General features: G+C 31.1%; 1 protein-coding gene across 1 annotated transcript; it reads right to left on the bottom strand.

Annotated features, from left to right (window-relative positions):
- Positions 1-5,620: 5,620 nt before the first annotated feature.
- LOC113857681 (homeobox-leucine zipper protein ATHB-14-like) lies at positions 5,621-12,212 on the bottom strand. Its single transcript, XM_027489802.1, has 18 exons — positions 11,565-12,212; positions 10,245-10,404; positions 10,007-10,116; positions 9,835-9,925; positions 9,643-9,738; positions 9,444-9,557; positions 9,257-9,340; positions 8,993-9,148; positions 8,826-8,900; positions 8,634-8,740; positions 8,324-8,513; positions 7,951-8,139; positions 7,785-7,865; positions 7,554-7,688; positions 6,912-7,237; positions 6,542-6,653; positions 6,278-6,427; positions 5,621-6,028 (listed from the first exon to the last, which is right to left on the bottom strand). Exons 1-18 carry the CDS (start codon positions 11,777-11,779, stop codon positions 5,882-5,884), a joined length of 2,538 nt encoding a protein of 845 aa, XP_027345603.1. The 5' UTR covers positions 11,780-12,212; the 3' UTR covers positions 5,621-5,881.
- Between the last annotated feature and the right edge of the window lie 2,237 nt (positions 12,213-14,449).

The raw sequence follows: 14,449 nt of genomic DNA, 5'->3' as shown, positions 1-14,449 counted from the left end.
AAACAGAAAATTTGAGGAATCATTTTTATGTGTGATGCTTTTGGGAGCAATCCTTTTGGGAGCAATCCTTAGGTAGATGCTGATACCCTTGTTGTAAATAGCTATAATTTATTTTAATATTATAATATCAGACTTATTTCAGTAAAATTATATATGTATCTATATAAATATAAAAATATTTATATTTTATAACATTTAATTTTAACACACTAATTTATCTCTCTGTGCTCTTTCTCTGTAATTTCTACACCCTCTAAGCCATCACAACACTTTTCTTGGATTTTGAGATGCTGAAAGATCTTTCACACTGTTGAGGAACCAAACACAAAATCCTGCTCATTTTGTTTTTTGATATCTCACTATTTTAATCTATTAATATTGCCAATTATTAAAGTAAGATATTTTAAGGTGTGTTGTGAGGAAGATAATTGGTCAAAAACATTACCACAAAAAAACACTATGATTCGGATTTTGTATGGAAAACAAAATTTAAAACATCTCCTGTTTCTTTGTATTTGTGTTAAATAATATATTGCTATATTATTTTAATTTTAGTTTGCACTATTGATATTGAATTGTATGGTATTATAAAAAAAATATTAATGATACACCCAAATTAAATTCCTTTTTAGAATAAATTAGTCTATTTATTTAATTGGAAGAATAATGAGATGGTCAATTTTATTCTTAATTTCAGCCTTATCATTAATAAAAATAACAATAAACTGAGAGAAATGTTTCAAATAATTCAATAAAAATTAGTTTAAATGTATTTGTTTGCATTTATTATTATAATTTCTAATAAGGTTCTTAATTTGTTTATAATTATTTTATACTACAAAAATAAGGTCCTGTAATTAAAAGAAATAAAAAAAAAGTGCAGCTACATCATCGATTCATCATACATGATAATATAGAATGATGCATGGGGTGTTTGTGACATGCGCATGCATAAATATATGGGGTAATGGTACTTAAAATGGCTGCTATTACTATAACTGCAGCTGAAGGGTGAAGATCCAGTGGGGCCCACTCCTCGGTTCAAAATCTTTTTTGCATTAAATTTAATTAACTTTTTGTGGCAGCTAATGCAGATGCTGCATTCTGGGTTCAGGAAAATTAAAAATGAATTAGACACTTATTTTTGCCTAAATAAATATGATTGTGTTATGTTTTTGACCATATGAAAATTATATATGTTTAATTGTGATTGACTTGCTAAATTTCTTGATCTAAGTTTAATTTGATTTGTTTAAATTTCCCTATTTATTATTATTAATGTGTTTAAAGTATATTAATAATATGTTGTCACTAGTTTTAATCAATGTTAAGGTTCGAATTGAAATACTATTGTGGTTCATATGTAAGAAAGCTCTTATTCTAGTTTTTTTTAAGTGTGTATAGTAGTTTAAAAACTTCTTTTATTTTTATCAATATTATTCTTAGGGATGGCAATGGGTAAATTACCCGATGGACACCTGCAAAATTTACCCACAATGGGTAGGGTATTTACCCGCTATATGGGTACGGGTATGGGTGTGGGTAAAAACTCGCAAATTTTAATAGGGATGGGTGCAGGTATGGGTATCTAAGTACCCACCCTGCCCCATACCCGCATATATATATATATATATATATATATATATATACTTGAACTTTATTCTACAATTATGAATTGATTTTATGTATTATTATATTACTTATGTGAAGTTATATAAGATTAATATAAAAATATATTTAATAATAAAGTAAACCAAAAAATTTATTTTGGTTTATATTTTTAATAGAAAAATTTATTTACTATTTTATATCATTTAATTCGGCTAACACAATTTAATTATTACATAGTTAATATGAGATTGACTTTTTTTAAAATATTATTTATATATGACACACATAAAATATTTTTACACAAATATTTTTGTTAATAAAATTATATTGATGTTTCAATCATAAAGTAAATGATAAATAATAAATATATTATAAATATTTTATAAATTTTACAATCACCTACTATTACCATAAATTTATTATTTATTAATAATATTTAAATTTTATTTTTATATTTTAATTTAAAATAATAATTTTCTATGCAACATATGTATTATAAGCACAACTATAATTTATTGAATCTAAATAATATTATTCTTACTATTTATTCACATTCAAAGAAGTTTTTGAAAAGATATAAATATAAAAAATTATTGTTAATTTTTATTTGTTAATTCTTTTAAGATAAAAAAGTATAATTTTTTAATATACACGTATATTTCTTTATTATAAAATTTTATTGTAACTATTTATCTTTTATTCATATCCTTTTTTTTTAATTTATATACATTAGAAATATTTAATTCACTAAAATAATTTTTCAAAAATTTATATTTTTGATAAAATACTTTCGTATAGTATATGAGTTAAAAAATACTAGTATTAATATATATATATATATATATATTCATTATATTATATTATTTTAATTAAATCTATTATTTTTCTTACAATTTCAAATTCAAAAGTTAAAAAAAATATTTTATGTATCAACTTTCTATTGTTAGTATTGAACTTCTCTACTTTAACTCTATTCTCATTCTCAATGTATGTCTCACTAAAACTTAATAACTATGAAATGTTATTCATTAGAGTTAGTTGTTAATGCCGTCACAAGAGGTTACTAAGTGATCCCACACGAAGAGACAACCATTGTACAGATCTATTGCATTGTTGTTCTGACATTACCAATCAATCAAATCTCACACAAGATAAGATTATCACTGACAAATAACTTGTGGGTTTAGTTTTGCTTATTGTTTCTAAAAATTTTAGTTTAGAAAATTATTATATTAAGATACATTTAACATTTATGATCTTTGAATATTTATTTTTTTATCTATATTTGTACCTTGTTCGACAACTACATATTGAATTTTTGTATTATTATGCTACTTATGTAAAATTATATAAACATATTTTTCTTTATAAATATTTTTTTCTCAAACAAGCGCGGGTAATGGGTACAAGACGGGTATGCGGGTACTCAAAGGGTACGGGTACGGGGATTAATGTTCATACCCACGCGGGTATGGGGCCAGGTACGGGTATTTTTTTAAAACGCAGGTATGGGGATGGATACTGTAGTACCCTACCCATTGCCATCCCTAATTATTCTAATTTCAAGTTAAGATAGAATTTGATTTAATAATTATTTTTTAAGTAAAATTTAATTTGAAGTGAAAACAAAAATTAAAACATTTATTTGAGAAGTAGACACGAGTTATGTTTGGGGCTGAACTAAGATAGACCAACTTTTCTATTCATCTTCTATTATTTTATTGCATTCATATTATTTTTACATTATAATCTAAGGAATCAATTATATGATGATAAATAAATGCAATAAAATAACAGAATACAAATTTATTGCAGCAAGAATTTTCACCATTTTGTTTTGTACAACACAATACAAATTTTGGGTATTTTGTTTAATATGATATTTGAAAATATTTTATAAAAAAATTTAGAAAAAATTATAAAAACATGAGAACTGAAATGTTATCATTAGTAATTTTTATATTTCTTTAGTTTTTTACAGTATATATATATATAGGAGTGGGTAAAATTTAGTTAAAAAAGTGTAATTATTGAAATAAGGTAAAATGCTGAATTTTGGAGGCATCGCATCACAGCCCAATGAATATTGTCAGACATCACTGTACAACTAAGACCGTAACAGTAATGATATGTAAATAAATAATTTTATTTGTAAACATATTTACACTTTGTTGTGCAAATTGCAAATTTGATAACAAAAATAAGAAAAAAATTATATGAATTTTTATTCTAGTGAATTTTTTATGTACTTTACAGATATTCTTAAACTAAATTATTTTAAAATAATGATAAATTGTACAAATAAACTTAATAATTTATTTGAATTTAAAATTAATTATTTTAATATTTAACGATAAATATTTTATAAAATCAAATTTGAGGAAATAGAATATTTAAATATAAAAAATAAAAAACTTTAAATTAAATTAAAAATAAACATTTAATATAAAAAATGACATGATATAATAAAAAAAATAACTCTTTAAAATATTTTACTAAAAAATAAGTTTTGAAGAAAAATAAAATAAAATAAAAAGTACCAATTTTGTAGGATGGAGGGGGAGATTCTATGGGCTCCACAAATCTCTGGCTATGCAGGAGCGTTCAAAAGTCAAATTCCAGCACTGAGAAGTTCGTGTTTCTTCATAAAGTAGATAGTGGTTCGTGTAATAAATATATCATATAATATTATATACATTTTATAAATTTAAACTCTGTTGTTAATTTTATTTATTTTTTTAATTAGGAGTAAAAAATTAAATTAAAATATTACATGTTTAATCTTAAGATTTTTTTGTCCTATTTTAAACTTTTAGTTTTACTTGAATGAATAATTTAACGAATTAGGTTAATAAAAGAGGGACTCATTCTGGTTCGTGTAATTTTTCTTCACAAATTACGATGATTAAGATTCGAATCTCAGCTCTTGAAAATCATCATATCCCAATTAAAACATTTAATACAGTAAATCTAGTAATCTTAATCAACACTTACCATGATCTTTAAAAATTATGTTTGATGTAAGATGTAACTTGAAAAAATATTTCATTACATTAGCAGAATCTTTTTTACATCGAATTAAATTTTTTTAAATATATATTTTAACATGCAATGTGCTGATTACACGGCCACCATTATTAGCCACTTTACCATTCCTTGCCTCCAATTAATCGTGTCATTAAATTTGGATCAAATTTCTTTACCCCCAAAGAAAAAGTTGGGTAATGGTTATCAACGTTGAAAATACAAAGACCAAAATAGTACAATTGTATTTATATGAGTGTCGAATTATAAATACTAATGATTTATTGCAAGAAAAATTAGTATGATTGTATATATGAGTTATCTGACAAGTTAAAGGGTTCATATTTAATTACATAATCCACTGACAGTGGACTAATTTTACTTGCATGAAAAGAACGAGCGATGACAGATACTTTAAAATGAATATTTTGTGACTGAAAATAGAGATGAAAGTGATAAATGTGTAAAAAGTTAGTCATAAAACATTCCTTCATAAGACCTCATTAGATTTCTGTTGAAACCAAGGCACACTTGCTTCACAAACAAGTAAAACACAATCATGACATGTTTGGGGAAGAATAATAAAGCAATCCTGCTGGATCTGTTGTCAAAATCAAAACGCCTCTCAAAAGTACAAACACAAAAAATCTCTATCAAGACATTACACCTATAAATCCAACATAGCAAGTAACCTATTCATTAAATCTTGCCCCTAATTTTAAATCATTTTCAGGCACCTTTTCCTAATATATAACTATATAATGCAATACATTTTAGATTCCGAATATAAGTTTTCTAACTGTTCAACCTGTGTATTTATACTTCTTGCATCCATCATTTAGGCTGGCGTAGATAAATTGGCAGATATAAAACCAAACTGCTAATGAAGAATAATTTCTAGGATTGAAGACCCATTTAATTTAAAGTTGAATAACATTATTTTCAAATGATTGAATGAAATTAAAATGTTCGCATAGATTTAACAGTCACATTTTACACTAAAATGTGTGCGTAATGGTGAGGATTTGATCCTTGATATAAAACAAACAGCTGATGGTTAAAAGGGAATTTATAATGAGAAAGGTACACACTGGAAAAAAGCATAAAGTAAAGCTGACGGCACACGCAACCATGCATTCATGGAATCCAGACATTAGTTACATTTGTCTGCGTACAGTATCTGACAGTAATAAAGTACTGAACATAAATTAATAGACATAAGCATTAACAATGATGATTTTCTCCATTAGACAAACGACCAATTCATGAACATGAAGGCTAAGCAGTGATTGGAATCATCATCATCCAAAACTTTCCATGCAATTGCTTGCTCATAGGACACTGGTCTATTCATACTGGACACACACATTCCTGCTGGCAGATATGCAAACCCCTGAAATGAAAAAAGTGCATAAGAGTAGTAATAATTACATTTATGGCTCTTAAAACATAGTTGTTAAGAAGAGAAAGATATGCTAGAAATCGCATATTCTAATGGTCTATTTGAAACTGCACAATTCACAAAGTTGACCAGAGTTTCCAAACATCAAGTATTATAATTGAATTTGTTCAGAGTTGGATGCTACAATAATGCAGAACCATTTTCATTTCAATCCAGCACTCATAAGACTATGGCTTTCACCTGTTGCATTATTTTGGAGAACTCAATGCAGAGAATCTTTCTTCCAGCTTCATCAAGAACTTTATCAAGCATTATATCTTGAAGGGCAACTAGGGTGGTTTCAAGCATGTCGAGTCCAGCTTGGTTTGCAAAGGTGAACACTGGAGATGCCTGCATTGTTTTGCAAGTCAATAGATTACTTAATAATAGAGTTTATGGGCTAAAGACAAGTACTCTGAATACTCATTGGTTAAGTGTAGGCTTATAATGAGACTCGGTGATTACATTTGTCTTAACAGAACAACACAATATTGCATCTGAATGGTGCCAAAGTTGCTTCAAGATTGCATCACCAGCTGTGGACTCTACTCGAAAAAGCTCTGTGCAGGTGAGGATCCTGAAAGAAACATTATTTAATATCAGACCTGACACGGGGAAATTTTCTCTTATTAGATTCGTGCAATTTGTGTCTTAAACTGAACCTTTTCCAGACATTAAAAGAACACAGTTAAATGGCAAATTGCAAGTTGTCTATAAATTATGACATTTATAAGTATTATAACTAGCCTTCAAGATTAAGAAAATCAAAGCTGTTGAGGAAGCTACATTAACCACAGAAAAATAGGCTAGCACTCAAAATTTACAGAATACAAACCTGTAGCTTGTACAGATCCATCGGGCTAAAGTAAGAGCCTCTGGTGGACCAGGAAGTGATTTTGGCCCCAACTGGGTACTGAGTCGAGAGGGAGCAATTGCCATGGCAACCCTCTGAACAGACCGCACAACACTACGCACATATTGGCGGGCCATAACAGCCACATTGTCCCGCAAATGGTTCTCAAAGGTAAATTGGAATGCAATTGTAAGGACTGATCTAATATTGTAGTCATTCAAATCACCTTCACCAGCTGGACGAGTATTACCAGATCCTATTTCCAGCGATGATGCTAAATCCAATGTTCTACTTGAAGCTGGACCATCCTGAAATGCAAAATATACAAAAAAAAAAAAAAGGAATCTTGTTAGCCAACATATGCATATAGGCTTGTGATTACCTAGCCAAATCACTTTATTGAAACAAATACAAACTAAAACTTCAAGATATGAATTGCAAGAAAGAACCATCAAGCCATGAAAAATTTAAATTTTCATAACCTGGATAGTTCTAGATTAAGACCCTTGTGTTAAGTCACTAAGGTAGTAAAATGACAATGAAATATTAAAAAGCAATCTAACAAAATAACTTCACGACCAAACTCCTTCAAAACTATTAAGTCACTAAGAAATGTCACTGAACTGCTTTTGTATCCAACGGTATGACACGGAAACCAGAAGGCAGTGAGAGAGCGTCATCCGCAAATGATTCATCAATAGGCGCAAACACAAGCTGTGCACATGCTCCAATAGCATTTTCATCAACTCCACTGCACAGCTGCCAAATCAAATACCATAATGAGAAAGTTAAATGACAATCATCCACAGGAGATAGGCAGACCAATGGCCAAGACATACACATAAACGACTTTACCTGCAGTAGAAACATATCACGTGCCGAAGTCACATCTTCAGGAGAAAATGCATGACCCTCAATACGAACTACCTCCAAGAACTGAATCATTGCAGAGAGCGGCAAATGAGCATGTGTAATAGGAATATAAAATAAACTTCAATCAATCACTTAAAAGGAGTAATACCTCCTCATGCTCAATAGTATGAGCCAGTGGTAAAATGACCTGGCTGCTGGGGAAGCCACTGGGTCTAGCACAAGGAACTGCATAAGGACTAGCCTTATGACAAGCTGCAGAGTATGCATCAACCCCATAATCAGCCCACTCTGAACGATGCTCCCTCAAAAAACGAACAAGCAATGGGGGAGGAACATTCTGCAGACCACCATTTTATAATTAAGAACAATGAAGATAAAAACTACGAAAATCCAGAAGAATCTGGCAAGTAGAGACACGAAAGTGAAAGAAGGGAGAGTTATTGGAATTGATTGCTATTATTCTACAGTTAATTTAAGACAAAAAGATAATTTCAACCCAGATTTGTTAGCTTAGGAAATACCTGCAACAGCATCGATGCCTTGGCACACAGGACCCCACCTCCAAAGGCTGGAAGCATTGATGAATTGTAATGGGAGCCAAAAAACTTGTTAAGAGAAGAGTTTATGGCTAAGGTCACATCTTCCACCCCATCATTACTTATCAGGGACCAACCATCATCCACAAATCCATTGACAGCATCATTGAACCCTCTAAGAATCAAATATAAAAATAATTATTGGTCAATAAGGTATAAGGATTGAGGAAGACAGAGTGATTACTCAAAAGCCCAACATAGCAGTGATCCTGGACACTGTATGAAGGGGCCTTACCTGCAAAGTTTCTGACTAAATGTCCTCAACACAGCAGGCTGACGACCCCCACCATAATGAACTTCTCCACTTGATTCTTGAGCAATTTGTCTCACATGTCGCAGGGCCTGTAAAATATAATATGAAATGTTAATCAACAAATTTTGACACGGTCAAATATATATAAATGATGTGACTAGCAAGAAAATGTACAGCAGTAGTCAATTTCTGAGCCAAGAATTTTGATGATTCATAGAGTGGCCTCAGTACTTCAGGAACACTCCAAACCTACATCAATAACAAAGTAAATATAGTTGGAAGAACAAAGCTCAAAGTTACGTAAACTTCAAAAATGATTTGAATTGCATAATCTCCCTTACATCTAAATCAACGTGATCAACAATGTGAACAATAGATCCACCACCATCACAGGATCTAATTAGATAGCCACTAGGAAGCATTTCAGCTCTTACGAAGTTTGATGCAGAAGGCCCTGAGGGGCCACCAGTTGAGGAAGTCAAGGATCTCTCACAAATCTGCAAGGCAAATAAAAGATATATGTCATTTTGTCAAGGACAATACTTGCTTAAAAGAAGCCACATCCTAAACCAAGAAAACACAACAGTGAAGATTCTGCTCAGTACCACAAGACTTCCATCTTCTAAACTTGTAGTGTATCTTATTGTCCAGAAATCTCTTGCTGCTGCCAATGTTGTAGGTGCATAAGTCTGATAAAAAGCAAATTTGAATATCAACACAACAGAGCAAGGAATTAAAGAGCAATTTAAACTGCAGTTCAACTTCTTTTGTAGATTAAAGTAACCATTAGACCTGCATGTACATGAGCTCTATTGTACCCCCATTTCCTGTGGGGACTATGCTCAATACATTGAGGCATCGACAGTCACGATACCAAGATGGGCGATCTTTAAGAATCTCGGCTACCTGAGACAATTCAGTATGCATTGGTTTCATTTTTTGGCAAATGAAAATAAATATGCAATAAACAAGCATCGGTACAGCTACTTACCTTCGTGGGATCTAGGCTCACAAGGCCACAGGCTCTTGCTGCTATCCCACTACAGTTGCGGGAAACAGCGATGATTCCAATAGAATCCGGACCAGGCTGGATAAGGTAGAAAAAGTGACAGAGAAAATATAAATATACAAATTTATAATTACTACAAGCAATGACCGTGAATAACTATTGGGTAGGTCATACCTTCATCCCAATCATTTGGACCCAGTTGACAGCAGTTCCAGTAGCTTTGGAAAGGAACTCTGTCAGGGTCTCCTCAGCAATTGAGAGAAGACTGGAATAATAAAGAATTAGGGGATCATAACACAAGTAAACAAATATATATTCAACAAAATTTGTTTGCATAAACACTTACCCAGCTGGATTGTTGGCATCCCACTGGGGGTGGGACATTTTTGGGTTTTGCTGTTGATTCTGACCACTCATTACTACAGACTCACAGCTATTGTCTGTAGTAGTAGATGCCTGTTACAAAACCAGTAAATGAGATTCACCAATAACAATATATACTTGTACAGTATATAGATAGAATGGTGGCATCAATGAGCATTCAGAATGAGAATTGAGAAGAGCAATCACCAAGAGGTACTTACAGTCTGTATTTGTTGTTTCATGTATCCATTTTCATAAACCAACTGTGAGACCTGTTTCTGCAGACGGTCATTCTCTTCCATCAACAACTTATTCATTGCAGTCAGCTTTCTATTAACTGTCTGCAGACGAGAGGCTTCCTTTCGCTGCTTTTCCCGACATCTACGGAAGAAAATTAGTGATATCAGTCTCATTAAAAATAAAAAATAACGTTGAAGGTTACATGCAGCAATTAAATTTCCATTAGGAAAAGCATGCCATGTAGTTACTCTTCATCACAACACTGTATGACAGTCATTCATTTTTGTTCTTTAAGTTTCCCACTTAAGTTTGGATAAAAATTAAATCAAGTCATTTGTATTCTACAACTTAGTTCTGAAATCAAACACGTGAATATGTTTTTTTTCAAAAAAGATTACGTGCATTGTTTGTTTTGAGATGTATGTGTGTGTGTGTTGGGGTAAAAACAAAACAAAAATTTCTCTGTTCTATAATTCAGAAGGAGAAAATATTAATTAAATGAGAAAAAAATATTAAGGTTGAAAACTAATTAATCTAGCGCGGAAAAGTCATCCACATCAGCTGTCATTATTATCCTTCATATTATCCAAAACCAATTCCACCCCCTTTCCAATAAAAAAAATCAAATGATCATATGGAAATTTCTGTTACAGCATCTTTCACAGAAACATCATAAAATGGTCTAAATAATGTTAGCTCAGAAGAAAGAAGATGAGAAAATAGTTCAACAACAAAAGTGATCAACTAGCTGTCATTGTCTTCCATTTTACTCTCAATTCAAGAAAAGAAAAAGCTTTGTGAGGAATAAAAAAATCAATAACGATCGATCTTGACAACTAGGATATTTAGAAGGAAAATGACAAAATTAAGTACCTTTCCCAGTAGATTTTTTTTTCTCAAGAGGGAATGATATCCTCTTTTCTTTCTAGCAATTAAGAACATTTCTCTAAAAAACTGAACCCAAAGAGCATATATCAGAAAAACAAAAGGGAGGGGGGCGGGGGAATGAAACACCCCTTCATGACATCCCATGTTGCAAAAGGGATAAACAAAGCCAAGAAAAAAAAAACTAAATAACAAATATACTAGTTGGGAGAAACAACCCAGATAAAAGGATAAAATACTTCATGCTAAGAAACTCAACCTCACAAAGAAAAAGAAGCTCAAAAATACCCTTTGAGCAAAAGGATACACAAGGAAGAAAAGAAGAATGTCATCTAAAGAAACACACATACAAAAACAGAAAATAGTTGTGAAACCAAATAAAAAAAATGAATGGCAAGCACTATCTAAGTCTTTACCTGCGATTCTGAAACCACACTTTGATCTGTTTTGGTTCAATATTAGCAAGGATGGGGCACTCCCTAACGAGTTGTTGCCTTCTAGAAGAACATGGCTTGGGACATTCAGCATACACTCTCTCCAAAGCTTCCACTTGTTCAGGTGTATACCTCACATACTTGCTAGAATCCATGTGCTTATTTGATGAAGAATCTGTGTGCATAGAAAGTGCCATAACAACAAAGTGAAAATGGAAAATGGGATTTCAGAAAGAAACTTGTTTTGGGCCCTCTTCTTCTTTGGTGTTAGTCTCTGGTTGGCCCTCTTCCCCAAGAGAGCCTTCACTCTCCTTCATCAGAAGATACTGAAAAATCGAAACTTGGAAGAGAGTTTGAAGAACGAAAGAGATGGGGTTGCTATTGTGACCTTTTATCTTGTTACTCACCAATCTCGAGACAGTGAAAGAGATTGAACAAAGAGCTTTTTGTGTCACAGTGAATGCAAACACGAAAAAACAAACAGCCACTACAAAATAGAATAGTATAGTTGTTGTGTGGTGCCTCCTTTTCCTTCTTAAATTCACTTGGATTTTCTGCAAAACCGCTCTATCTATTTTTGCTAGTACCTTTCTCTCTTTCGTACTGTGTTATGCCAAAATGAAAAGCAACAACTTTCACGAGAGAAAAAAAGGGTATTATTTTAATTATAAGAAATATAATTTTTTTAAAATTAATTATTTATATTTATATTTATATTTTTGTTTTATTGTAAAATTTTTATCAAATGTAAATTTTTTATTTTTATTTAATAATTTAATATTAAAAATATTTTAAAATATAATATAATTTTGTGACATATTATTATTTTTATTTTTTGTATAACTAAATAAGATATTTTTAAATGTCTTTTCTTTAATTTAAGATGTATTTCTAAAATACATATATGTATAATATTATATACGATGTAAATCTTATAGTGATTAAAAATAAATTATGAAGTACAAATTAAATTTCTTCTGTCTTGATGATTATGTATCATTTAACATGTATTACTTTTTTTAATACAGCTAAAATATAATTTGATTAAAAATAATAATGTATAACACAATTAGGATAATATATACGCAATAAATAAATGGAATAAGAAAGCCAACAAAAAAAAAAGGTTAACATCATCTACGAGCAAGTATGTTGTCCATCGACCAAAAGCAATGGTGAGCACACAAACATTCACTAATTCATTAATTAAAGATGTTAGGTAAGTAGTTAACTCAAGAGTGTGAATGTTAACAAAGAAAGAAAGAAATGGAAGCATAAGAATTAAGGGTAATTGTTGGATAATATTAATTTATTAATGATGATGTGGGATGCATGCATGAGATGGAATGGTATGCAACTATGCATGCATGCATGCATGAGATGGGATGTGATGTGATGAGATGAGAGAGTAGTACGTTCAGCGTGGAGGGAGATAGCAGACAGGAAGATATGGACAAGCGTTTGGTATGCTGGTTGTTGCAGATTGCAGAGTGCAGAATGCAGATTGCAGAGTGCAGGTTTCCAACCTTTGACCCCCAAACAGCATCTACCCCTTTATACATACCCCTCCATGGAAGAACACCCCACAATACTTAAGGGCTAATTATACAAATTTTTCTTTTAAAAGTATCATACATATAAATTTTTACTTTTTAACCCTATAATAATAATATTAAAAATTATAATACATATAAATTATAAAACGAAAAATATTAAAAATAATTTATTTTGAATACACTTTTATTTGATGGATGAAACTTATAAGAGAAATCTTAAATAGTACGAATTATAATATCAAAGAAGTTATATAACGTAGCCATGACATGATTAGAAACTTAATAAATTCATGATTAATCACATTTAAACGTAAAATTTATAACTTGTAACATTGAAATATATATCCATTTTAAGTGTTTACTTTTTCTAAAGCATCTAACCCATCATTATAAAATCAGTAAACTTCTGTGCTGAATTTATATTCGTATCATATAGCAAACCTTAAATTATAAAGAAAAATACAACGAAAACCTTTTGACGACTTGACCAATAATTAAGATGATAGAAAAAAAAAATTATTGACATTTTATTTTGAAGTGTGAAATGGATGAACAAAGATATATATAAAGATTAAGAATGGATGGCAGTTTTAGACCAAGTTTATGAGACCAAATTTTGTTGTTACAACAATTTAATGGAAGACAACTTCACAATAGCAGCGTTGTATGTTTATAAAACAGAGAAGGAAAAATCTGAAACCCAAACATTAGATGCGAGGTTGATGACAATAGACTCACTTACTTTGAAGTATGGAAATCTAAAGGATTAACATTCTGTAACCAAACTTAGAAAGCATAATAATAATCTAAAGCTGCTCTACTCTCTGAAACAGCTTTCAACCTCTCACGAACGTGTCCAAGTTGAGTCTCAGCAGCTTTGAATCGTTGCGCCCAATATTCCAGAGACTTGTTAAGTACACCAACATTCTCCCTTAAACGTTCCTCGGAGCTCACCACCTCCTGCAGAGACTGAGCATCAAAACAAGATTCAGCAACAAGGCGTTGTTCAACGGAATCCAACCAAGGACCACTGAAATCGTAGAAGATCGGCAAGGCAACAATAGGCATTGAGGCGCATGGTCTTGGAGGAAGGATCTTTGTCATTGTAACGCAAACATGCTTCAGGATGGGAACAAAGGAATTGTGACACCAAGCGAGCATCTTCCACAGGTAAGAACTTTAAACAATCATCGCCATCACTACCGCTGCACACCTTACCTAGGGTTCACAACTGCACCCCATTTATACATCTTTCAACTAAATTTCTCCATCAATTTCAATCAATTAGTATTATTGTCCAATTTCTAATAT

This window comes from Abrus precatorius, unplaced genomic scaffold (genome assembly GCF_003935025.1).
Source record: "Abrus precatorius isolate BTA unplaced genomic scaffold, Abrus_2018 Scaffold2, whole genome shotgun sequence".
Taxonomy (NCBI): domain Eukaryota; kingdom Viridiplantae; phylum Streptophyta; class Magnoliopsida; order Fabales; family Fabaceae; genus Abrus; species Abrus precatorius.
Note: the sequence above shows the minus strand (reverse complement) of the source record. Positions and strands in the feature narration are given on the sequence as shown.

Bases quoted from the DNA above. Each gene is read 5' to 3' on its own strand.
- LOC113857681 (XM_027489802.1), bottom strand. From the start codon at position 11,779: ATGGCACTTTCTATGCACACAGATTCTTCATCAAATAAGCACATGGAT. The intron at 10,117-10,244 runs GTAAGTACCTCT...GTTTTGTAACAG, and splicing joins TGAAACAACAAATACAGACT to GCATCTACTACTACAGACAA. The intron at 9,926-10,006 runs GTAAGTGTTTAT...TTATTATTCCAG, and splicing joins GATGCCAACAATCCAGCTGG to TCTTCTCTCAATTGCTGAGG.